At 40.7% G+C, this 24,129-nt stretch overlaps 2 protein-coding genes across 5 annotated transcripts; one reads left to right on the top strand and one right to left on the bottom strand.

The window, feature by feature from the left end:
* Nucleotides 1–947: 947 nt before the first annotated feature.
* On the top strand, nt 948–11,243 carry pyroxd1 (pyridine nucleotide-disulphide oxidoreductase domain 1). Its single transcript, XM_064343162.1, has 12 exons — nt 948–1,289; nt 2,703–2,783; nt 3,258–3,377; nt 6,234–6,362; nt 6,948–7,021; nt 7,554–7,738; nt 8,303–8,403; nt 8,745–8,874; nt 9,083–9,195; nt 9,280–9,402; nt 10,142–10,279; nt 10,775–11,243. The coding sequence occupies exons 1-12, from the start codon at nt 1,209–1,211 to the stop codon at nt 11,021–11,023; spliced, it is 1,524 nt and encodes a 507-aa protein (XP_064199232.1). The 5' UTR covers nt 948–1,208; the 3' UTR covers nt 11,024–11,243.
* On the bottom strand, nt 11,238–24,051 carry recql (RecQ helicase-like). 4 transcript variants are annotated; one of them, XM_064343161.1, is made up of 16 exons: nt 23,750–24,043; nt 21,542–21,622; nt 20,854–21,069; nt 20,433–20,612; nt 20,099–20,205; nt 19,725–19,923; nt 18,733–18,899; nt 18,360–18,441; nt 17,806–17,954; nt 17,532–17,649; nt 16,937–17,075; nt 16,381–16,472; nt 15,990–16,197; nt 15,711–15,840; nt 12,618–12,753; nt 12,130–12,207 (listed from the first exon to the last, which is right to left on the bottom strand). In XM_064343161.1, the coding sequence occupies exons 2-15, from the start codon at nt 21,561–21,563 to the stop codon at nt 12,643–12,645; spliced, it is 1,920 nt and encodes a 639-aa protein (XP_064199231.1). In that variant the 5' UTR covers nt 21,564–21,622; nt 23,750–24,043; the 3' UTR covers nt 12,130–12,207; nt 12,618–12,642. The 4 variants fall into 4 exon arrangements, with proteins under 4 accessions (XP_064199229.1, XP_064199228.1, XP_064199230.1 ...); XM_064343159.1 differs by lacking the exon at nt 12,618–12,753 and having other exon boundaries at nt 11,238–12,207; nt 23,745–24,051; XM_064343158.1 differs by lacking the exon at nt 12,618–12,753 and having other exon boundaries at nt 11,238–12,207; nt 23,750–24,050.
* Between the last annotated feature and the right edge of the window lie 78 nt (nt 24,052–24,129).

Genomic DNA, 24,129 nt, shown 5'->3' on the forward strand with positions numbered 1-24,129 from the left:
GTAGAACAGAGGGTTGATTGCACCCTTCAGTAGGGACAAATAAAGACAACAGTTATCTGCTGAAAAAAAGAAACATGTTATTTGCTTTCAAATTCAGGAGATGCTGTGGCAGAAAGCAGTTCACCTGACATGTATTGCCTTTTGGTCCATTCAGAGTAGGTTGTCTTCTGTCTCGGTGTGAGAGAACTAACGCTCCACTTGTTGTAATTTTTTTTATTTTTACTGTTTATTAACAGTCAGAAGATAATAGCAATTGTTTATTTACATATTTATCGATACAGACAACCTTTTATTTCTGTGCTTATTTACAATTTTTCAATTCTTTGTACTTTTCTTGTGTTTAGTTTAATAACAAAACAGGAATAAAAATATCATATTTCCAAAGTTGTAAGAAGTCCAGAATTTTACACAATTGAAGCATTCTATAATTGCTAGATATATGATAAAATATTAGCATATAAGTTTTTTGGCTGATTAGCAAAAAAAAAAAAAAAAAGAATAAATAATTAAACATTATTTTGGCTTTTTGGGGCTTAATCCACCTTAACAAAGAGAAAGAAAACCCAAACTGTGCATAAGTGAAGGTATAACAATCAGGATATAATTTAAACAAAAACATATTTTATACAAGTTTTATGCTTAATACACTGTATTTTGTAAACAGGGCTTAATGTGCCAAAATTTTGCCTCCAGTTAATTGTCTGAGACTGGATGTTTCAAACAAAATTTTAGGGCTCTGGCTCTTCAGTCTTGTTAAGCAAGTTCTTGTTGTGTATTAACCATGCATCAAAACTCTTAAAGAGCCCGCGATATATTTTTAATTCAATATATAATCATTGATCTCTAAAATGTCTCTGGTCGGGACATAGTATCTGACAATACATCGCCGTTGTTGCTTCACGAAAGGTTTTCGTGGAAGTTTGACCCTTACCGTGTATCGTAGTTTTTGTTCACATGATCGTGTTTGCAGGAAGTTCCTTACAGTACTTTAATAAATTATATCAGCCGACTGGCGCACATTGAAATTCAAGCTGCCAGTTGTCTCATGTAACAGTCCGTAATGGTGACAATATCTGCAGTTTCTTGGTCGGAAAAAGTCAACAGCAGATCAGCGTTCCACTTCTTTAGCTCTTATTTCCTGCGCATCACTTTTACAGTGTCTGTGCATAGAGCAGAGAGGTAGCGACCTAAATTGTTTGGAGCTGTAAATGATGGCAGATAAAACAGCAAAGAGGGGCAAGTTTGTGGTGGTTGGCGGTGGAATTGCAGGTGTTTCGTGTACTGAACAGGTAAGTACCTGCTTTTAAAAGAATAAAAAAATAATGAAGTACATGTGATGTGACACCTGTACTGTACCAGCAAGTAGCGTTGTCGTAAAAATTCTCCGTACTGTGAAGAATCCCTGACTTGTTTACATTCTGGACAGATGTGTCTGCTATGCGAATATATCGCTGTTTCTGTCGCAGCACTTCCGACGCAACTCTCCTCGCTCCCAGAAGAACAAACTACACAAAAAATACATCTCAGTTCAGTAAGCTCCACTCATTGTCCACTCCTAAATCTTCTGGAACTGCTCAGGTGTCTGAACCATTTGTACTGGTCGGGGATAGATCTTGTTAGGAAACTCCAAGAGGCAATAGCCTATCTACATATGGTTCATGATCGACGACAATACTAAAAGTGGGCAGAGGCATATCCACTAAAGTCCAAGCAAGCTGAGGATGCAGCCTAATCCACTGTGGAATTTTTCTATAGGTTTGGGGCGCCTAAATAAATTCTCATTGACTGAGGAGGGGAATTCAGGAAATTCGTGCTGCCCTATTATTATGTATTTTCTAATGATTTCTTCATTAACCCAAAAACATGGCTGAGGCTCACTTCAGTTTTCTTATGTAGTAACTACAGATACCTCCCCTGAATTGAGTTCTGCTGGGATCATGTTAGGCCTACAACTTGAATAACAAGTTTCAGGTTGAAGGGAACTTTGGCAAGGTGGACCCTACAAGGTTTTATAAGCACACTAATATAGCACACTTTTTAAAAAATAAAAAAGTACAAGAACTTTCTTCCACAGCATCTACTTTGTTCACTTTTGAACTATTGGTGGCATTATTAACAGACTGAGTGGGTGATTGAAGAGTGTTTTTTCTTTATGCATGGTAGATTTGATCCTAATGCAGTGATAGCATATAGACCTTTTTCCAAAGATGGTATTTCTCGATATAATTGTGCCATCATGGTAGAACATTTCTATGCTAGCGAGTCAGGCACTCTTCAAGGTAAGAAGAAATTTTAGGAGAGCGCTTCAGATATTGCTTGTGTCGAAACTGCTGCAACGAAACAGCAATAGATTCACTTTGAAGTCACATCTGTCCAGAAGTCAGGGATTCTTCACGTAAGAAGAAATTTAACAACAACGTCCTATTGTCTTTAAGTATACACACACTGCAGTGTCCACAAGTCGACAAGTTGAGGTAAATCAGTAGGTATAAACGTTCATTTTTGTTTGTCTGTTAAGTCTATCTACTAGTAAAATTTTATGCCATTTGTGATTTCTTCTGAAACGTTTGTAAAGAGACTTGCTGTCTGTGTTACCAAACCTGTTGTGTCTGTTGAAGTCATGAGAAGTGCTAAGGCGTCTAGAGATAAACGTCATTGTATGCACGCTGATGGACGTTTCGTGTATGAATACTTTCTTACAGCTTGCTTCACAGTTCCCATCCGAAGAAATTGTGCTTCTGACTGCTGCCCCTTTGATAAAAGCTGTGACGAACTTCAAACAGGTAAAGCCATAGAGTTGCACGGTACATAATCACAGTACAAATCCTCTGAGAACTTGAGAGCTAAGATGAGCTATCATTAATGGAAGGAGGTAGTTCTTAGTCCCAAACCAGTTTCAGTTGCTGGTTATTGAAACATTCTGGCTGTCCAAAAATAAATAATGAAATAAAACAAATAAATATGTGTTATTAATGTACGTTTGGTTATGTTTTGAGAAGAGATGGCTCACAGAAAATGTATTCACTCATTAAACGAGTTGCAGGCTTTGAAAGGTTTTGAACTCCTTCCCTAAATTGTTCTGAGATTTATCTAGTTGTGTCCCTTGTAGTCTCAACTTTTTAACGGTATTCAAAGAAACATAATGTCATTGTGTAGTCAAGAGGTAATCATGCTGAAGCTGAATTCATTTTAATTTGACAGTCTGATTTTAATGTAAGGAAATACAGTGAAAGGAATGTGCATGTTATACTTCAAAGGTTTCCAAGACACTGGAGGACTTCGATGTGGAAGAACAGCCTTGCAGCATTATAGAGAAGAAGTATCCAAATGTGAAAGTGATCCAGTCAGTAGTGAAACAGCTTCAAGCAAAAGAGCATGTGAGTTTATCAGCAATAGAACTTTATGCTGTGCATATAATGGGTTTAAGGGATGAGTGTGTGGAATTCTGGGAATAAGAGAGGGGTGCTGGCAAAGTGATTAGATAGGGCATCATTTTGCATCTCAAGTTTACACCAGGGATGGTGATTTTCTGTTATTTCACTGATCGAGTGATCGCATGATGTGCTCGATTCCAAATCGATTCCTAAAATTGGGGAAGAATCTGTATTTAGAACACATCTTGGCCGGGCAGCACCACTGTTTATATAGAGAATGCATGAACTTGAACGCATAACAACACATATCAGTACCGAAGTGCTTCCATAGTAGTTAAGTTTGTTAATGTTTAGTTAATGTTTAGTTTACTGTGTCAATAAATACTGTCAGTGTCAGATATGACACATGTGCATCGACAAATAGGAAATTTGTAAGAGCAAGCACGTCATCAGTTACAATATCACACTTGCAATAGTGTGAGCTTATGTCCATGACCGACTGTATAGAGCCTAGGGCAGGTAGTCTAGTTACAGCTTGACTACGTAAACGTAGGCTACTATAAATGAATAAATTCCAACACATAGTTGTACATACATGAGAAAATAAAAAATATCGAGTGGGCACGAATCCGACGAGTAATCATTCAAAACTCATTCCCATTGCTAGTTCACATGGGTTTATTGTGGCAGTGTCAAGTGTACATCTGCCTTAAAGTTAATTTTATGTTAATGGTAATTAGGTAGGTTTATGAACTCAATGGAGTTCTGGAAAAAGCAAAGCAATACTGTACCAGTTTAGAGTCTTGCTAATGCTTGGGAGTTGCAGAGTTCTATCATTTGGTTAAGACCGTGGAGCATTATTGTTCTGAGCCAGAACCTTGTTAATTCTGTAGAGGGGGGCTATGAAATTAGAATTCTGTTAACTCTGTAGATTGCTGATGCAATGTGTCAGATCCCTCCTGGTAATGTAATGAGTCATACTACTGTTGGTGCGCATGAGCTGTCCTGCAGTGGGTCTGAACCCCATAGTGCTGTAGAATAGTGCTTTTGTGTAAGTACCTTTTATGAGTAGTCTGGTAAATATGCTTCTCTTTTTTTACAAGGGGCGATTCAGACATTAAATGCGAAGTCAACATAATTCCAAGGTCAACTTAATTTCAAAACTGTGCTCTCTGGCACTTTAAGCTAATTACGAGTTTGGTGCTTAACCAGTGTGCAAGTGAGAGGGAGCTAGATATGCACTCCAGCAGGGAATACTATAAACTACAAGTGGGGTTAATAAGGTCAAATGTTTTTTATTATTATTTATTTCAAGTACAATGCTTAATGAGTGCTATAGATTTCAAATTAGGAATTAAAGTTGGCATCATACTACCATTGTTCACTTCCAAAATAATTTACAACAGTCATTAATGAGTTTGTAATTAAACAATGTTCATCTAAAAATATGGCTTGTCCTGTTTAACAAAGAACTATATGAAAAACAACACCTGATAGCTGAATTAATAATATTTTTGACATGCAAAATCATGAGTACAATGTTAGGTCAACAAGGAGCAAATAAATTCACGAAGGTTCCCATCAAAAAATACAATCAGTGGACAGAATAATAATATTGAAAGCATAGATTGAAGAATAAATCAATTCCAGTGGAAAATGTGTACAGCAAATGATTTTTATTTGTTTCTGGGTTCTAAGAAATTGGTTGTGAAATGCTGTCAAGCTGTTATCCACCTGTCAGTTCACTGGGTACAGTGCTGTTGATTTTGGCAGTTAAAACTCATCTGAATGATTTGTTCCCAATTTGTCTCAATTACCTTTTGTGCATTTAAAATGTAAAATTGAGGGAGATAAACATTTTCTAAGGTGGCTTGCGGCTTCATTATTTAAATGATTGATTTGTACGGGCCTTCCACAGGGAGAGTCAAAATACAGTAGCAAGGGGATACTTCTGATTAGAGGCTACATTTACATGTGGACTGAAAATAGTTCCAAATACAAACTTTCATGCAGGAAGTTTTATGTATTGTCTTTTTTATTATTTAATTCTTGATTTGTTTTCAAGTGTTTTTCAGCTTTTATTAAGTTTTATCTGTGGTTTGAAGAGTCACAGATATTAGACAGGCACTTAAGTGGAATTTCAGTGGCAGTATTTTGTCCCTCCTGGAAGTGTGCTTCACTTCAGCAAATTGACTTCCTGTGTGCACAAGGGAGCACCTCCCAGTATTGAAGATGAGCAAGTGCGCAAGTCTGAATGCCTACTTGGAAAAAGCATGCCTAACTTGGCAACTAGGCTAAAAACACTTAAGCAGGTCCACAAATCTGCCAACTCTGAATAGGGTCCTAGATTAATGCCTTAAAGAGATTAGCATACACTATGCTAACATTGTAATAATAAACCTTACCAATACTGCCACCTAGTGGAAAGATATGCAGATCTCCTTTAGAAACCGCTGCCCAGAGGTTGAAATGTTACAATGTAACACAAGTCTTAATATCCATGTTTATTTTTCATGTTCTATATTTCATATTTCACTTTGTTTCTCAGGCAGTTCTGCCTAGATTTATTCTCATTATATCAAGTTTAAACTTTGCTGATTTGATCTGTTTTCTTCCTGCTACTTCCATCTCTTCATCCCAATTCCCTCCTCTTTTACCTGGGGGGAACACCTATGTCTTTTCCTTAACAATTTTATAACAATGGTTACAGTAGGCATGTAGAACAGTGGTTAATGGAATAGTATGCTGGTAATGAGTCAGTCTGATGATGGTGATGATTAATTTATTTATCCGGCTAAGCCCCCACTGGGATGCAAAGCTTTTTAAAGGGAGCTCTCATGAAGGTGTTTGTGTTCTCAGAAGCTGCAGACAGAGAATGGGAAGGAGCTCCATTATGAGAAGCTGTGTATCTGTAGTGGTGGCAGACCCAAGCTCTTTATACGTGACAGCCCCCATGTGCTGGGGATCCGAGACACGGACAGTGCGCAGGTACTCGCGTCTTGATACTTCATCAACAGTAACATGAGTCATTTCAACTTGTTGTACTCTCATATTACTCTTGTAAATGTGCAACTCTCCAAGTGCCCATCCTATGCTGTGCACATAGTCAGTGCATGTTCAAATAAAACTTTCACCTGTTTAGCAGGGACTGATAAATAAAAGTACATTTACACCATGAGTGAGGGTGTACTTAATGTGCATTTCTGTGTGACAGAGTAAACTTTGAGGTTTGATCCATGTTCTTTAATGACCCAAGTATGGATTTCAGCCAGAGCGTCTTGATATACACAACATTTCTCAGTCAGTTATGTCAATATTTGTCTTACCCATGAATGCCAGAATGTTAATATACTCGTACCACTTTAATCATGCGTGTTGATTTACACATAACTCATTAATTCCAGCACGTCAGTGTACATTTCAATCATTCATTTCAGTGTACTGAAATAAGATTCACTCATTAATTCAAATATGTTAGTAAAGAGCTCACTCATTCTTTTCAGTGTATAAAGTACACTCTCCTTAGTAATTATGGTTATAATGTGAACCTCATTCATTCCCTTGTGTTTGTAGGAGCTTCAGAAGCGCTTATCAAAGGCAAAGAGGATAGTTGTTATTGGGAATGGAGGAATTGCCTTGGAGCTGGTGTGAGTATAATAATAATAATAATAATGCATTACAGGGAAATCAGGGTAAGACACAGAGTACGGAGGATTAAAACATTTTTTTTATAAAGATAATAAATAACATCTTGACCTGTCTCTCCAGTTTGTGTTCAGATGTAACAATGCAGGCAATATTCATTTTATATGTGTAAGACCTGAAAGTGATGTGTAGGGTGTTTCTGTTTGTATAGTGCCATGAAAAAATATTTGCCCCCTTTTTTATTTCTTTGGTATTGTGTCTTTGTCACTTTGAATGATTTCTGAACATTTAGACAAAATTTAATATTTGACAAAGAGAAACTGAGTAAACACAAAACTGAAACTAAACAAAAATCAGAACCGCACCCTGTGTATGAGCTCCCAGTCTTGGCCCCGAACTGTGGAGAGGAACGCACCTTTAAGTACCTGGGCTGATTAGTTAATTCAACCCAGGTGTGCGTGCTCTCCACCAGCATGTATGTATGGTAGGTACAGGTGATGTATATTTTGTGTGCATGTGTTTGTGTCTCTGCAGGTACGAGGTGGAGGGTTGTGAGGTCATTTGGGCGGTGAAGGACAAGGCCATCGGAAATACCTTTTTTGACGCAGGTGCTGCACAGTTCCTTATCCCCTGCATGGACACCGACAAGCCAGAAAGAGCCACACCCTACAAGAGGACCCGCTACACCACTGACCGGGCTGCACCTACATGCTCTGCAGGTGTAGACCCATGTACACCACTGAAAATACAGACCACATGCACCTCTGTGGGTACAGACCAACCAACCAACCAACTGCAGCAGTGGACAAAATACACGACGAGAGGCTTAGACCCATACTGACACATCCTCAGCTGATGTAGTTCCACATACACACCCCCTCTGTATGAGCAGTCTACATACACCCCTCCTGCAAGTATAGACTCAAATACACCCCCATCTGCAAGAATATCCCCCCATACATCACTAGTTCATATACACACCCTTTTTGTACCTAAATACACTTAAGCTGTAGGTTTAGAACCACTGCATAGCCCTACATACACAGAATTGCAAATATAGACCTATACATGTAGACGTACAGTATGTAGACCTGTATACCATCTGCAGAATTGGATATAAATGCACCATAGTAGATGTAGCATAAACCCATTCCCACTTCTGCTGGTATATTCATGTACTCACACTGCTGCAGGTATACATACTGTGTGTAATTATGAATCAATGTTTGTTCTGACTGGATTGTAAAGCACAATCTCACATTGCATTCTGTGTTTGTTTTCAGAGCATGGTAAACCGAACCAGAACCCAGATTCGGCAGAGAAACTAGGCAGTGCTCTGGGCCCAGACTGGCATGAAGGCATGAAACTGAGAGGAGCACAAGAGGTGTGTGTTTGTAAGGGAGGGAGCAATGGGATGAGCTCACTTGCTGAAGGTGTGTCTAAGACATGTTTGAGCTCATTTTCTAAAGGCCTTTGTGTGCTTTTCGTTGTTATATATGCAAACAGTAAAATTAATTAAGTTAAATACAGGATCCATCGTGTTATTAGTGACCTAGCTGTGGAATGGAAACTGAATGGAAACACCCTCATGCTGACCAAGAGGTATCTCTTTGTCAGAGATGTCATCCTGTGAAGGTGCTACCTTTTGTTTGGGCCAGTGAAGGTCCGTAGTTTTCAGCGGTTTAGGTCATGTGATAATGTGTTGTGTCCTGTTGCTCCATACAGGTATCCCGCAGAGTCCACGTGGAGTATCAGTGCGAGGTCCTGAAGGTCTATACAGCTGAGGAATTCCTGAACTCTCAGCATGAATCCCAGGAGTCCTCGCAGTGCGGCCTGGATCCATCGTCAGAAACAGGTGAGCATAGAGACCAGTCAAAGTAGAGAGACGGAGAGGTGAGAGTAAAAAGAGGCAGGTGACTTGAGGGAGAGGTCAGAGAAGAGTAGAGCTAAAGGTGAAAGAGATGCAGGTTTGTGTACAGAAAGATGAGAGGAGTTGAATGATTATGGCAAATCTCTGTTAATCTTCTCTTCCATTGACTGACCGTGTCTCCTGCTTCTTCCAGGGCTCTGGCCAGTGTATATAAAGCTAACCAACGGCAAAACCTATGGCTGCGACTTCATCGTCAGCGCTACAGGGGTCACGCCAAATACTGAACCGTTTCTCCAAGGAAATGACGTAAGAATTCACATTTCCCAGACTGAGGGAATGGCTATGTGGTCGCGTTGGAACAGCTGAGTGCTGTACTCTCTTCTGTTTCAGTTTGCAGTGGCAGAGGACTCTGGCCTCAAAGTGGACGACCACATGCGGACATCGGAACCAGATGTGTATGCAGCTGGGGATGTGTGCACTACAGGCTGGGATCCCAGTCCCCTGTGGCAACAGGTGCCGTAACCTCTATATACTGTAGATACTCCAATATGTACGCAATGATGGGGGCATCAGCGTGGATTAAAAGCATCTAGATGTATGTCAGCCTACACAGTTTTCTCTCCAAGGGGGAATGTGACGTTTTTGTACATCACCGCAATGTCAAATGATTCAGAAACCAATTATATTTGAAATTTAAATATTACTGAACCATGTGGGAAAAGTGCTGATAACAGAAACCCATAAAAACAGCAGTACATTAGTGCACACTAATGCATTGAAAATAATTTATCAAAGTGATCTAGCGGCCGGCTCATTAAAAGGGCAGTTCGCTAATGCAGGGTTCCACACACATTTTCTGGGGCTGATGGGCGGTGGAATCCATAGCCTAGCCAAAAAGCAACCAAATGGCCTTCGAAAAAGTGGATTGAATGTCCTTTTAAAGTAGAAATAAATTAAAGATTGGGCTCTTTACCAGTTCACCAACATGCCTATATATAGAATCATTCATGGTTAGAAATAGTACCAAATTAGCATTTAATTATCAGACCAGCTAAAATTATTACAAGATTTTTGTTGAAATGGGAAACAATTAACACCTCCTCTTCTCTGGAAAGGAATCTTTTCATTTTGTCTGTGTACTTCTCCCTGCCATGGGATATAAAATAATATGTAAAGCCTGGTCTTGGACACCACAAGGTTCTCTCTGTAGTATAATGTAGTCTCAGGGTGCAGTGTATTATCCCGTTCTTAGATGCGACTGTGGACCCAGGCCCGGCAGATGGGCTGGTTTGCAGCGCAATGCATGGCAGCGGACCTCCTGGATGAGCCAGTAGAGTTGGACTTCTGCTTCGAGCTCTTCTCTCACATCACCAAATTCTTTAACTACAAGGTGGGGAACTAGAGTTTGACCAGACAAAATCTCAACAACATTGTAGACCTTCTACTGACAGAAGTTGCATTTAGTTTAGATGGAATCTCAGTAGTTATTTTTTCCCCAAATAGTCACTTCAGATATATGAGAGCTTTGAGTATCTAGTCTCGCTTTTAATTGCCTTGGAGTCTGTTATTGCAATTGGTCAACATTAGTACCAGAGCTGTGCCAATGAAAGTCAAGGAAGCCATAAAGAGGCTGAGAAATATGAAAAATATTTGGCATAGGCTAAACCTTATGGCTTACCAAAATCAACTGTGTGGAACATTAATAAAGGGAGCACTGATGAGCGCAGTAATTGCAAAGGGCCTAGTAGGCAAAGAAAGACCTCTACAGTTGATGAACGAAGAATTTTTGAGTACAGTGCTGAGCCAAATCAAGAAAAAATGTTTGTCCCAACATTACGGAACTAATTGTATAAGTTGTATGTGCGTTCGATTTACTGCTTTACAGGTGGTTCTATTGGGAAAGTTCAATGCGCAAGGCCTGGGGCAGGATCATGAGCTTCTGGTACGCTGCACCAAGGGGAAAGAGTATGTGAAGGTGGTGCTGAGGCAGGGGCGGATGGTGGGTGCCGTGCTGATTGGAGAGACAGACCTGGAGGAGACCTTTGAAAATCTCATGCTCAATCAGATGGACTTGTCTGCCTATGGAGATGAGCTGCTCAATCCCAACATTGACATTGAGGACTACTTCGACTGACCTAGGTTCTGTCACTCACCTGTCTTTCCAGATCGTTTCAGCTTCAAGCTTTTCATTCATGAAAGGATGGTGGCAAAGTTAAGTCGACTGGTGCATTTTGAGGATATTGCCTATTTGGGCAAGTCTATGGAAATATTTTTTGTTTTCATTTTATGCCTTCCTAAAGCTGTATCAACAGTTAAACCTGGCTGTAAATAAAGGATAATCCAATGTGTCAAAATGTGATAGACGTTTATTTTGTTAAACAGTGAAACAAGACAGCAGATCTCAGAAGGCAAACTAATCAGGAGAAATAAGACTAACAGAGTCTGTCATCGTGGTTGACAGTGCAGTTCACATGATTTAAAAAACTTCTGAACTTGGCCCCTTCTTTAAAAGTTGGCTCCAATCATTGAGCACAGTTGAACAGTGTTTGCAAATCTTTACAAAATCATTAACACGAATATGAAATTAAAGGCAACATGTCAGTGACCCAAACAAATGGTCAAAGCAGAACATTTCCTTCAAGAGTTCTGAAGCAGTGAATTCTGAGTAGGCAGTCATTTCCGGATAAGTTTTCTCCTGGTGCTGACTCTCATCCACAGGCTGCGCACTGTCCTGCTGATAGATGATCTTGAGGGCAGCCGCAGGCTTTTCAGAGGCCCTCGGCTGCAGGTCAGGACCCCTGAGTCAGAGTCCTTTAGGCATTCATGGGAAATGTAGTTAATTCTCTGAAGCTGCTTGCTGTAGTAGCTGCGCAAGTCACTCAGCTCCTCCACTGCAGCTGCTGAAATGATGGAAACCTCAGAAGGAGCACTAACTAATGCTGATCCCCCATGGACAGGAGGCATGCAAGCATTGCTTTCAGCCTCAAGAGGGTTTTGCTTTGGTCTCTTTTTGGGTGTTGACTTTCGTTTTCCATTGGCTTTGAAAGGAGAAATGTCAGGAGTTAGCGGAACTTGGTTGACGCTTTCTGAGGCCCGGTTGTCTTTTTCCACAGAACTGATCTCCACATCTATCTCAACGGTAGCAAGCTGGAGACATGTGGGGTCCTCCTCCTCAGCTTCACCCCCAGCTTCGCTCTGCATGTTGTCATGTTTTCTGGCTTGATTCTGCTGATTCTTGGATTTCTTTGTAAATTTGCCGTCTTTGGAGAAGGTGAGAGGAGGCATCCCCGCCTGTGCAACTCCAGCCAAACCGCCGTCCTGGGAAGAAAACTGCTATGAAAGACCCCTGATAGGCTGTGGCCATGACTGACCTGCTGAAATGCAGCGGTGTTAGTGATCTCTGAAATGGGGCGGGGTTAGTGCTCAAAACCCTGATATGAAACAAGCCATGCTCCGTTATGCATCTCCCTACATGCAGGCAATTAAACAAACATAAACACCACACCAGGTTAGTATGCTGCACATGAATGGTTATGCACAAAAAAAGCATGCTTCAATAATTCTCTTAACAGGTTTTGATATTTCTTTCAAAAATGCACATTATCTTTGATCCCCTGCTGAGCATTTCTCTACATTTTTTCAGCAAGCACTCAATACTCTGTAAGGCTGATGTTCTGCATTGCATGCTGAGATGCAAGTAGTTGTTAAAGATAGTAATTGAACTGTACTTTTCAGTTCTTCTCGTGGATGAAATTAGAGAACCTCCTTGATTTTCTTGGCATTGGGGAGTGCGCCTCCTGCTTTGTCACCAGACCTTTTCCTTCCTTTGGTCTGTGCACTATTCCCACTTCTGGACGTCTTTACCTGTTGGTCATTAATAGCATGAACTGTGAACACTGTGGCCACTGAACACTAGAGAAAGTAAAAATGGATTGGTACACATTTGGTTTAGTACAGTTGGTTCAAAAGCAGGTTTTTAGGGCCAGTGAATGTATTTGATGGGTTTTCAGCTGAGCTGACCCTGTTTATCAAGGTCCTATCCTGTTTAACTTCCAACTTTGAGGTCAGGGTGTGATGCTGAATCAAGCATTTTTTCTTAATAAATAGCAAAAAATATACTTAGTGGACAGTTACTTAAAGGCAGACTATGCAGGATTTTTAACTTGAAAATATTATAAAGTAACCATGCACTGGTAATCTGTCTTTACACACTTTTGCCGAATTCATGCACCTTTACCTGTTCTTGTTATACTAAAATGTGTTTGGGACATTTGTGGGCATGACACTTTCTCATATGTGGGGCTACAGTGTGTTCGTTGCTATAGTCTGACTGATTTCTCTTTCACACTTCTGGGTCCTCAACCAGTTTCAAGCCAACTGGGGATGGTTTGCAGCGTTAATTATTTCTTGTGTCCACTCCTCATCCTAAAGAACACAGTCCCTGCTTTAAGTGATGCCTTTCAACCAGACACTTACTGAGAAACTACTTACTGCATCCATTTAAGCAGCATATAGTTTCAGTTCAGACTGATACGCAGACCTTCAGCTGATACCACTGAATTGGAGGCTACCGTGTTGGGAAGAAGATTTGGGGCAGGTTCGGAAGATTAAGAGTCCACGGCGATACAAGAGCACTCGTGTTGGTGAGCAGCTCTCAGGCATTTTAGGTCCTTTCTACTCCATACGTACATTCATAATTACATACACACAGTGGATGATCCTTCTGACCAATCCCCTTCCATTCCTGATAAAATTATTTCCTGACTTGGAAGAATGATGAATTATATTGATGTATAATTCAATACAGCGGAACCTGAAAAGCAAATGCACAGCAGAACACCTGCACTAGCTGTCCACAGATTTCAGCTGCAATCGCAGCTTCTAGCTCTTTCCTAGAAGTGCTTTCCAAGCCTTTTTGTGAAAGCACATTGAGATACAATTGAACTCAACTCTTCTCCTTCTCCAAAGTTCTATTCACTGGGACAGGTAGTACTTTGTAGTTCAACTTCTGTGAAAGTAATGCCCACCTTTGGGACCACAAATTAAGTGGTACTATACATGCCAGTGGTGTCTGGAAAAATTAGTAAAACTACTGAGAAGAGTCAAGAGATAGCAAAGGCTTTTATAAATTACACTTCAGTCCCTTCCACTGTTCCTACTTTAGTGTTTTCTCTTCTCCCCTTAATTTCTGCATATCTTGTTTGCAAGTAATTATACATGAGATCTGATTTTACTTTAGTCCCTCGTATACACACGTTTTTAGCCCTCAGAGAGAGTGATAAATAGCCTTTGGAAATCCTCAAAAAGTGCAACAATAATCAGTCTCTACCAAGGACTACAGAACAATGGTGCTACAGGAATTTCAGCAACTTCATTGTGGCTCATTCTGAATCAGAATTAAAACACATCTTGCACATTCTGGTTTTCATTTAGAGTGCAGAGTGCCTACGATTACATGGTTGTGATAAAATTGAAGCTGTGATTCTGTTAGTAAATGGACAATGTATGATTCGGCTAGTGAACTTAATATGTGGAAAACTAAAAATTGAAATTAAATGGAAACAGCACTAATTTATATACAATAACAGACAGCAAGGACCTACCTTTGAGAGTTACTCTGGGTATTTTCATGTATGAGAGATACAAGTAGAAACTGGTACAGATGGAGATCAGGTGACAGATACAGGCAGACACAGGTGGAGATCAAGAGAAAGATACAGGTAGAAGCTGATACAGGTAGAGCTCAGGTAGTGGAATCAGGAAGAGATGGCATCATTAAATCAAATAAAATATACCTATTAATTTATATGGCAGACATGTAGCTACCATGTTGCCAAAGGGACCTTTACAGATGGCAGCAATTACTGGAAAATAACACCTGCATGAAATGTATGTCATGTACGAAGGGCAGGAATCTGGAAAGGCAGTTTTAGTCAATTTTGCCAACTGGACTTTGTTCACTACAGATAAACAGTATGTGTGTCACATAAATACAACTTAAATTACATAACAGTCAATTGTTTTTTCAGGGTTCCTTCTTACACATAAGATATGTCTGCATGGTATTTAATATATTAAATAGACCACTACTTATGAAGGCACAAGAAAAAAAATGAATTTGTTATTTGAAACCATTTAAGAGAAACAAATTGCTCTCAATTACATCATTTTGAAATGGACCCTTCCATTAATTAAGCACTTACTGGAATATTAAGAAATATAGATCTGTCAGATCTTTTCAGCAGCTTTTAATTAAGAAAAATGCAATTTCAGAAGGCTGAAAGGCTCAAGAAAAGATAAAATTGAAGGACAGAGGTAAGATTCAGAAACAGAGGAGAGAAACTGGGAAAGATGGAGGAGTTGTGATCAGTATCGTGGAGGCGTAAAGAGATCAGTGAAAACGCTGCAAGAAAAAAAATGCCTCCCGCAGCTAGTTATAAACTAAAGACACATACACTGACTTGCAACTAGTCAATAGCCACTTGCAGCTGGCTACAGGCATGCAATTGCTTAGATAAAGGATGGGGGATCTTACAGGGGGAGACTCACAACCAGGCTACAGGAAATTACAGAACCTACAGCCAGACTTACAGGGACGCCAGGTCACAGAAATACGCAGCCAAGTCACAGGGGACTTGCAGTGCCTTAAAGTTAGGCAGAATTTACCCAGTAAGACAGTGAGGTCACATGAACATGTAAGTCGGAAGTCAGTGTATGTGCACTTACGGTTGACTAATTAGGACTAAAGCAAGGCTACCTTGCTACCTCAGGCTGAGGACCAGGTCAGCGGGACCAATAAAATCATTTATTGACTGACTTACAGGATCGCTGTTGGGCGGGTTTCTTTTCATCTTCAGGGTGATGGTGTGTTTGTCATTCTTTAGAAGTGCAGCCTTTCGACCCAGCTTCATATAGAAGTAGGTGGTGTAGGGGGTGAAGCTAAAGTCCTCACTTTTAGAGAAAGAAAGTGATTTGAGCATCAGAACTGTAAATTATTTTCTTTAGTCTGTCCTGAAATTGTAATTCATCTTTTTCAATCGAATAAATCGACGGTTTGTGAGATACAGGGGTAGTTTGGGTGAAGAAGGGGCAGTAGCTACCTGAAGTACCCCTGCAGTAGGAGGTGAGTGAGGATGGCCTCCACCTCCAGACGGGAGAGGGTGGTGACTTGTGCGGTCTTCCGCCCTTTGGTCCCCATCCAGGTGTCAGTCAGCTTCAGTGGGGTTACCCTCTCGTTCTTGGAGGTGGCCGCCTCAACGATCTGCACTGCCTCGCGGGCGTGCTCCGTGATGTCCACAGTGATGTAGTCTGCATATAAACAGTGTTATCAAACAGAAAGGAAGGATACAGGCCACACTTTCCCAAGCCCTCAAGGGAAGGCCCAGGATTACAAAGCAAATTCTAGAACAAATTGGTCAGGCTAGGGTTGAGGTAGTGTTTCACAAACAAACACGTTCTATCAGTGGACCTCCAATTTTCCCACGCCCTCACCATTGCCGTGTCGACAGACGTCGCACATCTGGTTACAGCCCTCATCATCCCAGACCTCATCGAAATGACTTGCCATGACCGTACGGCGGCACCTGTGGAGCGATGGTCAAATAAACAGGTGAGTGCGTCGTCCACACAGTGCTTCTCTGAAATGGCTGAACAATTCACTTTTTCACTCAGTTCTGTACTTGAGATACAATGCTACTGCAGTCTTAAGCCAGGCAAGACATGAATGTGGTGCCAGAAAGAACAAATTCAACAAAAGGAACTTGGTGTTCAGTCATTAACCTCCTCACGTCCTGAGTACTAATTACTCTTGTGTCCAGTTATGTGCTGTCTTCACCCCATCTGCCAGTTCCTCCTGTTCCTCATTTACTTAAATTATATACCACTGGATGTCTTTTGATGCCGGTTATTCCATTCTCCAGATCAATGCCTTATTCTTTCTTAATGATTTAAGCAGCTTGTTGTTTCTGATATGTAATAAATTAAAAAGAGGATCTTTCTACTGCAGATCTCACCTCCTACATTTGTATCTTCCCTGAAAATACTGTACCTGTCCAAATTCTGGCAGTAGGCCACCATCTGCATCAGCTTCTGCTGGCCAACGTTCTCCATGACGACCATGGTACTGATTCTGAAGATGTCCGCAAAACCAAAGTACAGGATGCAGTCCGCAGGCTTGTCATCCCGCCCTGATTACAGAAGACAATGTTACACTGAAAAACATTTTTATGAAGCCCATAGAAAAACTGTGTTTGGGCTGTCTCTTACTATGTTGTTACAGTATTCTATTTTTGGAGTAAAATTGTGATTGAAATTATAGTGTTGAAAAGAAGGGGGGGGGGAAGCTAGTTCAGTGTAAATGTGTGTAAAGTTAGGGATGGCTAATTCTTACCAGTTAACTGTTAAAACAGTATTTGATCATTACATTTGGTCCACATGTAATGTCAATCATCAGCTTACTAAATAATTTACCACTGGCTTGCTGAATGACTGAGCATAGCCACTGCATACAGAATACAAATGCACACAGATTCTGTGTCAGTATGAATTAAATGTGTGTGCGGGACTGCATCTGCAGAGGTTGGTGGATATAGTACCTACAATGGGTCCATAAAAGGTGTGCTCATTTAAAATATAGATTGTACCTGCGCGGCCACTCTCCTGGTAGTAGTTCTCCATTGACTTGCTGATAGAGTGATGAATAACGAATCTGACATCATTCTTGTTGATTCCCATCCCAAATGCTACAGTCGCCACCACCACCTACAACCATACAGTCCGATAACCATCTTCAACCTCACGTTCCTATCAGTTTCTCATTATCATTTATACAGTTGTTTGTACCAACCAGGCGTATACCTGGTTTAATACCATACACCATCTGGACATCATTCTTTGTTACGCATCTTGTGCAGTCACCTGAATCTTGTTGTCGCTCCAGTGGCGGTGCACTTTGCTCTTGTCAGCAAATTCCATGTTGGCGTGATATGGCTGGGCCATGATGTCCTTCTTCTGCAGGACTGCAGACAGGGCCTCTGCCTCCTTTTGTGAAAACACATAAACAATTCCTGCAAAAAAATTAATTTAATCCTTTTTAAATAGAAAGCACACCATGCACATGCAATCACAATAAAAGAGCAATTGGCTACCGTCTACAATAAATCTGTTATATTTTATGATTTCTACCATTAGTTAGTTGTATCCATTCTATCTCTCTTTTCCAAATTTGTTGCAATGCGATTTGTGATGATTACTTCTGTAAAGACTACTATGTAAAATAAATTTGATGAACAAATCTGTTACTATGTGTTTATAATGCCATATCCCAGCAGTTCAGGGATTAAAGGGAATTTCATGTCTCCTTTGCAGGAGAATCAGTGTTATGTCCCATCTGATCTTACCTGCTCTTTTTCGTGCACAAACACATACCTGCACTATCTACCTCTCACATTCTCTCCTATACACACACCTACCTGACTGATCCTTGTATTTCTCCAAGATCAATTCTGCAATGTCCTCCATTGCACGTTCAGAGTTGGTTTCTTTAATCCGAACCTTAAACAAAAGGCAAAACCTCAATCACAAACATTCTCATTTGCCATTTCTGTAGCAAAATATAAAAGGCTGAACCACAGTGCAATGTGCAGCCCTATAAGAACTCAGCCACTTGATTAGTAAAAGCATGAGAGAGGACTTTACAGAGCCACATAAGGGATGTTAACTAATCAAGTGGCACATTCACTTTGACTGAGACTAGACTTGAACCCAAATAATGACTCCTGGAGAAAAACAGCATGAGCATGCCCTAATGGCAAATTAATAGTGTATGATTGTTGCGACACCCACCTCGTAGTAAAGGTTGGGACGGTTGAAGGTGGAAGTGAGAGTGAGGGCGTCAGGGACACACAGGATCTTTTGGCAGTCCTTCAGGACACTGCTGGTTGCCGTGGCAGTAAGCCCGATGAGGGGGACCTTCGGAAATTGTCTCTTCAGGATCCCCAGCAGCTTGTAGTCTTCAGCAGGAAGAGAGATGGGGCGTTAACTCTGAACACCACTATTTTACAATGAGAGCTTCTCGCCAGTTCTGTGTTAATGAAACCCTCAGGGGTTTCAGTTCTGGTCTAATGAGGCACATCAGATCTGAACTAATGGCACACCTGCACCAGTTAAGCACTAATAATACCTTCAGCAAATCAATGCTCATTAAACTTTCACCAAATTCACACAAATTCCACACGGACCATGTAATGAAACCATTATTGGGTAATGAAGCACATGGTCTCCATGGTGAGATCTTAATGGTGAGTAATTCAGCTGTACTACTGAAGAGGCTTGTCTGAGAGCGTGAACAGGGCCGGTGCCAGAGTGGAACTATAACCAGGCCTACAGGATTGAGAACATCATCATATCTGCACAAACGTAACAATTAGGTTTGCAGTGATCAAATTGCTCAATACTGGAATTGGCCCAGCATAGGCTTAAAAAGCACATCAGCTACTGGCATAATGGCTGATTTCTTCAGCCAATGTTATGAAATTTTATTGAGACCAAAACGTGAATAGGACACAGAATATGATGAACACACAATAAGAAGTTTATCTTGCGATGTTCCTAATTAACAATAAAGCAAGATTTGATCATGTTTCTTGTTCCTTCTAGGTGACTGCAAATTTTGTAGATGAAACAACACTGGAAATGGCATTGGTACTGATTTAAATCTGTCTAGAGTTTCTCTATTGCCTGTGTAACAGTTAAATATAAATAGATCAGTAATAATAGCAGAGTTAGTAGGCCTATAGTACTGGGAGACTGAGCAGGTCTGTACTAATGAGACTCACCAGGTCTGAAGTCATGGCCCCACTGGCTGCAGCAGTGAACCTCGTCCACAGCAATGCGCTCCAGTGTGCCCGCACTGTTGGCTTTCTCCAGCCGGGACATCAGCAGTTTGCTTTTGGAGATTTTCTCTGGAGTCACATACAGGAGTCTGAACGGGGTCTTCTGCTGCGTCATACCGGCCATGACCTCCTTGGCATGCTCCTGCATTTCGGGTTCCGTACAGATTTAGGGTGCTTAAGCACTCTTCACATACATACACGGATATTTGTGGCAAGATTAATTGTTTTCATAAAGTATGTTAACTGGTATGAGGGTCAACTCATCACAAGGCAATTAAATGAGGGCTTTAGAGAAAGAGGGATGCTGGGATGTCTACCTTGCTGCTGGAGGCATTGAGAGAGACTGCAGAGACACCAACATTCTTCAGGTACATTAGCTGATCCTCCATCAGAGAAACCAGGGGGGCAACGACCAAAGTAAAACCTGCCAAACAGAGAAACAGAAAAATAGGCAGGAGGGAGGAATTCAATGGGGGTTATCAGGATATACATATTTAACAAGTGATCTTGAAACACACCTTTATAGGTGTTCCACACAAATCAAATTGATTGTTTCTAGCAATCCAACATACAGTTTCAGCATAGTTGCGCTGTAGATTGTGCTGTGGCTAATATGGGACTGTCTGTGTGTGCTTGGCAGTAAGGTGATACCCTGAGAGCAGACAGCAGGCAGCTGGTAACACAGGCTCTTGCCACGGCCTGTGGGCATCACCAGAAAGAGGTCTCTGCCAGACATGGTGAGGTTGATGGACAGCAGCTGGAGTGGCCGAAACTTGCGAAGCTGAAATACAGCGGACAGCTGCTTCTGCACTTCCTTGGACCATGGGAAATCTGGAATAAAGAGTGCACGCTCATGGTCACATACAAATGGATGTACAGTGAGAGGGTGGTGTGAGCACAATGCAGAGTATATTCTGTATGAGAACATACTGTATATCTCATTGGCAACAGACTTTTAACAGTGCATTTTTTGTCTCTTTTGGAGACTTGGTATTTGGTCATTTCTATTTAACATGGCAGCATTCAGGTTTACTTCTGTCGATTTGTGTATGTGTGTGTGTGTGCGTGTTACCTGTGCCCTCATAGCGCTGCAGGTCCTGCTTGGTGCTGCCAGATTCGGAGGGCTGGGCAGAACTTGAGGGCTGGGCAGAATCGCAAGCTTGCTCCAGCCTCTTCAGTAACCGTTTCCTCCTGGAGTTCAGACTCGCCTGCCGCTCCAGCAGCTCCGCAACCTGCAGCTCCACCACCTCTAGCTCCGCCTCCACCTTGTCTAGCTCCACCTGCACTTCTGCAGAGATGCATCATCGCACTTCAGGAGCTGTTCTGGGAGACTCTCACAGAGTCATTTTCCTCTGTATCTTGAACAGCCATGTTACATTACATAATGTTCATTTAGCAGGCTCTTTTATCCAGACGCATGTGCATCCTACATTGCTAGTCGCTCAGGATAACAGGGTCAGCCAAAAGGACAGGAAGATTGGATGCTGGAATCTGTAGTAAACAACTATTTCAGGGGATTCTGTCCCAGCGCAATGCTTGGTTGCATGCCCTTTATCATTTTTAGAAATGTTGAATGCAGCCTATGGCAAGAGATTCATTTTCAATGAAATTCAAATAAAAGAAAACACGAAAACATTCCTATCTTTTTGATGCATATATCACTTGGTTCCAGTCAATTCAGGGTTTGTTTATAATGGAAGTTTTTTGTTGTACACACGAGACATCTTTGTGAGACATGGTGAAATATTTCTAAGACCTACCGTTAACACTGTCCCCCTCCATTTCACAGGATAAGCCACAAGCTGATCACCCTGGGTATTCTCACAGGCGTCTTTATATATCTGATGGCAAACCAACATTACAGAACAACATGTAAACACAGGTACCACACTGCCACATTCATAAAACTAAAATAACTAGTTTGCTCACAAAACCATATACAAAATGAATGAGAGTAAATTGTTTCTGCAGTTTGGTACAAAAATGAATTAAGGCTAAGTAAATGAGAAAATACACACAAGTATTCAGAACAGATAAACAGTTGAGTCACTAGAGATCCTTTCTGAAGTCTCAAGCAAATAGTGTTGAGCTTCGTAGGGGTGGTATCATGAATGTAAACATTTCCTACACACTCCCTTGTGGTGTACAGCACTCTTGTGTTGAGGATGCATGTGTTTTATACAGTACAGGGGTAAAATGATTCCACTTGCTTAATATGTATAAAATATTAATCCCAGATTACATCATGTAAAAAAAAACAGAGGTTCACTAACAAATTTCCATAAAAGGAATCAATCACTTACTTACGCAAGGAGAAATGTACATAATCTACAAAAATGTCCCTAAACTAAATCTGTAAATTATCGCACTGCTTCACCTTGTCCACACACACCTGTGAAATATTAATGTTAGTCTTTGTTCTCTTCCTAACAAACTCTTTAATCCTTCATTAAAATATGTGCATGTGCACTTTCTCGTGTTTGACATACGAAGGTAAAACTCCTCGAGCTAGTTCAATTTAGGTGCGATACTTGTCAGTGGACCACTTCCGTTCAGGGCTGTTCCTTTTTTGGTATAGCGTAGCAAAATGATAATAAAAGATATGCAGTGTTTCCTGTGGAATTGATCTCTTGGTGTGGTGGTGGGTGTCTAAAGGGGGAGGGGGGGCGTGTAGCATAGGCGAAAAAGTTTAAGACTATGAAAGCATAACCTCTTGAGACTTCTTAAAGGTTTTTTAAATATCTAAATCTATCGTTTAGCTTTGACAAGCTCTTGATACAAGGAATAGCAGTTTGCAAGAGCTAAAAAGTAGTTTTAGATGTACTTTAAAACCATAAAAGGTTTGTTAACCCTTGTATTGTTTGTAAATATTGAAGCAAAATAGGCCTGTATTTTGAGTTATGGTGGGGTGAGAACAATTAAAATAGCACATTGTCCATCTAGAAGTTCTATCTTCAAGAACAGAGGACTATATAACCAAAATTGATACTCAAGAAAAGTTACATATTGCACTTTAAAAGGGACATTCTTCTGCTAAATCAACTCAATTACCATGACAAAACAGTACTTAGTTAGAATGTTTTATCTTTTTATTTAACAATATAATTTGAGCTGGGTCCACATTCAAAGCCCTCTCTCTCTGTCGCAAAACCTTAAAAATAAACACTTTCCCTTTCGTTTTCATTGGAAAAAAATCCCCATGTTGTAGCATGGAAATGGAAGTAGTTTAATCACTTTTTAAATGCCCCCAAAAAAAATTTTTTAATTCGCCGTTTTGGCGATTTGGCGACATCCGACGGGTTTTTCCAGGTCACCATTATAATCAGATGTATTGTACCATTATAACAGCAGCTCTAGATTTTTAAAAAAGGGTAGGCAACTGGAACAGGTTCCGCTTCGGCTCAAACAAACACTTATTATTTTCAGATAACGTTACATATTTATCACATTTATTTTTTACTTGTCCGATCAGACAACTGCATGAGGTATTCCACTTGCCCGAACAGTTAGGATCCGCCAGTTGTCATCACCGAATGATAGTTATGATGATGGTGTGGCGGCACGGCAAAACCTTACCAGCGGAAACGCTGGATATGTATCTAGGCCCGAAACTCTTCAAGTACGAGTAGTTGGCTGATCATTTAAAAACCAAACTGCACAATCTCATAATAATTCGAAAGCTAGACTAGCACTAGCAGCTTACATTCTAGACAGCCCGCTAGCTATGAAGATGTTTACACGCGGAGCAAAAACATGTAGCAGGTTCAAATAAATTCAAATTAGCCAGACGTTATATGTCTATCTTATACGATAAGATATTTTAGTCACTCTTGGTTAACAAATATAGCTAGTTATTCACAGCTAACTAGCTACATCAGCAAAGTTAAATTTACTGACGTAGCTAGTGAGCTAATTAAGATAAATTAATCGAGCAGTGTTCAGCATTTATACTGGGTATGTTAGCGTACTTAGCTGTCAGCGAATAGCTGCGAAACCGACTGTTCATCACCATCAAATCTCTTCGCTTGTTTGCAGACTTCGCACTCCTCTCAACCGTTGCTAGCAACCTTGTGGAGGAGAACGGCTGAAAATGCTCTCAACAGAGGGCCAATCACAGTGCGAATCAGTTGAGCAGAAACTGAAACTAATGCAGGAAACTGACGTGACGCAGAGCAAAAACCATACATGGATTTCCAGATCAACGGATAATTTTACTATGGAGAAAATAAATGGGACGTTCACAATAATAAAGGAAATTAGAAAGCTAGCAATACTTTTTCACAGCACTGTAAAGTATTGTATTGCGCACACACAGACAGCAAGTACATTCTTTTCTTTAGTTTGATGA

Source organism: Anguilla rostrata, chromosome 7, assembly GCF_018555375.3.
Source record: "Anguilla rostrata isolate EN2019 chromosome 7, ASM1855537v3, whole genome shotgun sequence".
NCBI lineage: Eukaryota > Metazoa > Chordata > Actinopteri > Anguilliformes > Anguillidae > Anguilla > Anguilla rostrata.

Excerpts from the sequence above, each read along its gene's own strand:
- pyroxd1 (XM_064343162.1), top strand. The coding sequence starts at position 1,209 with ATGATGGCAGATAAAACAGCAAAGAGGGGCAAGTTTGTGGTGGTTGGC. Across the intron at positions 7,739-8,302 it reads TGCACCTACATGCTCTGCAG|AGCATGGTAAACCGAACCAG; the intron begins GTGTAGACCCAT and ends GTTTGTTTTCAG. Across the intron at positions 10,280-10,774 it reads CCAAATTCTTTAACTACAAG|GTGGTTCTATTGGGAAAGTT; the intron begins GTGGGGAACTAG and ends ACTGCTTTACAG.
- recql (XM_064343159.1), bottom strand. The coding sequence starts at position 21,563 with ATGGAGGGGGACAGTGTTAACG. Across the intron at positions 19,924-20,098 it reads TCAATGCCTCCAGCAGCAAG|GAGCATGCCAAGGAGGTCAT; the intron begins GTAGACATCCCA and ends CCCGAAATGCAG. Across the intron at positions 15,841-15,989 it reads CTACTGCAGGGGTACTTCAG|TGAGGACTTTAGCTTCACCC; the intron begins GTAGCTACTGCC and ends TTTCTCTAAAAG.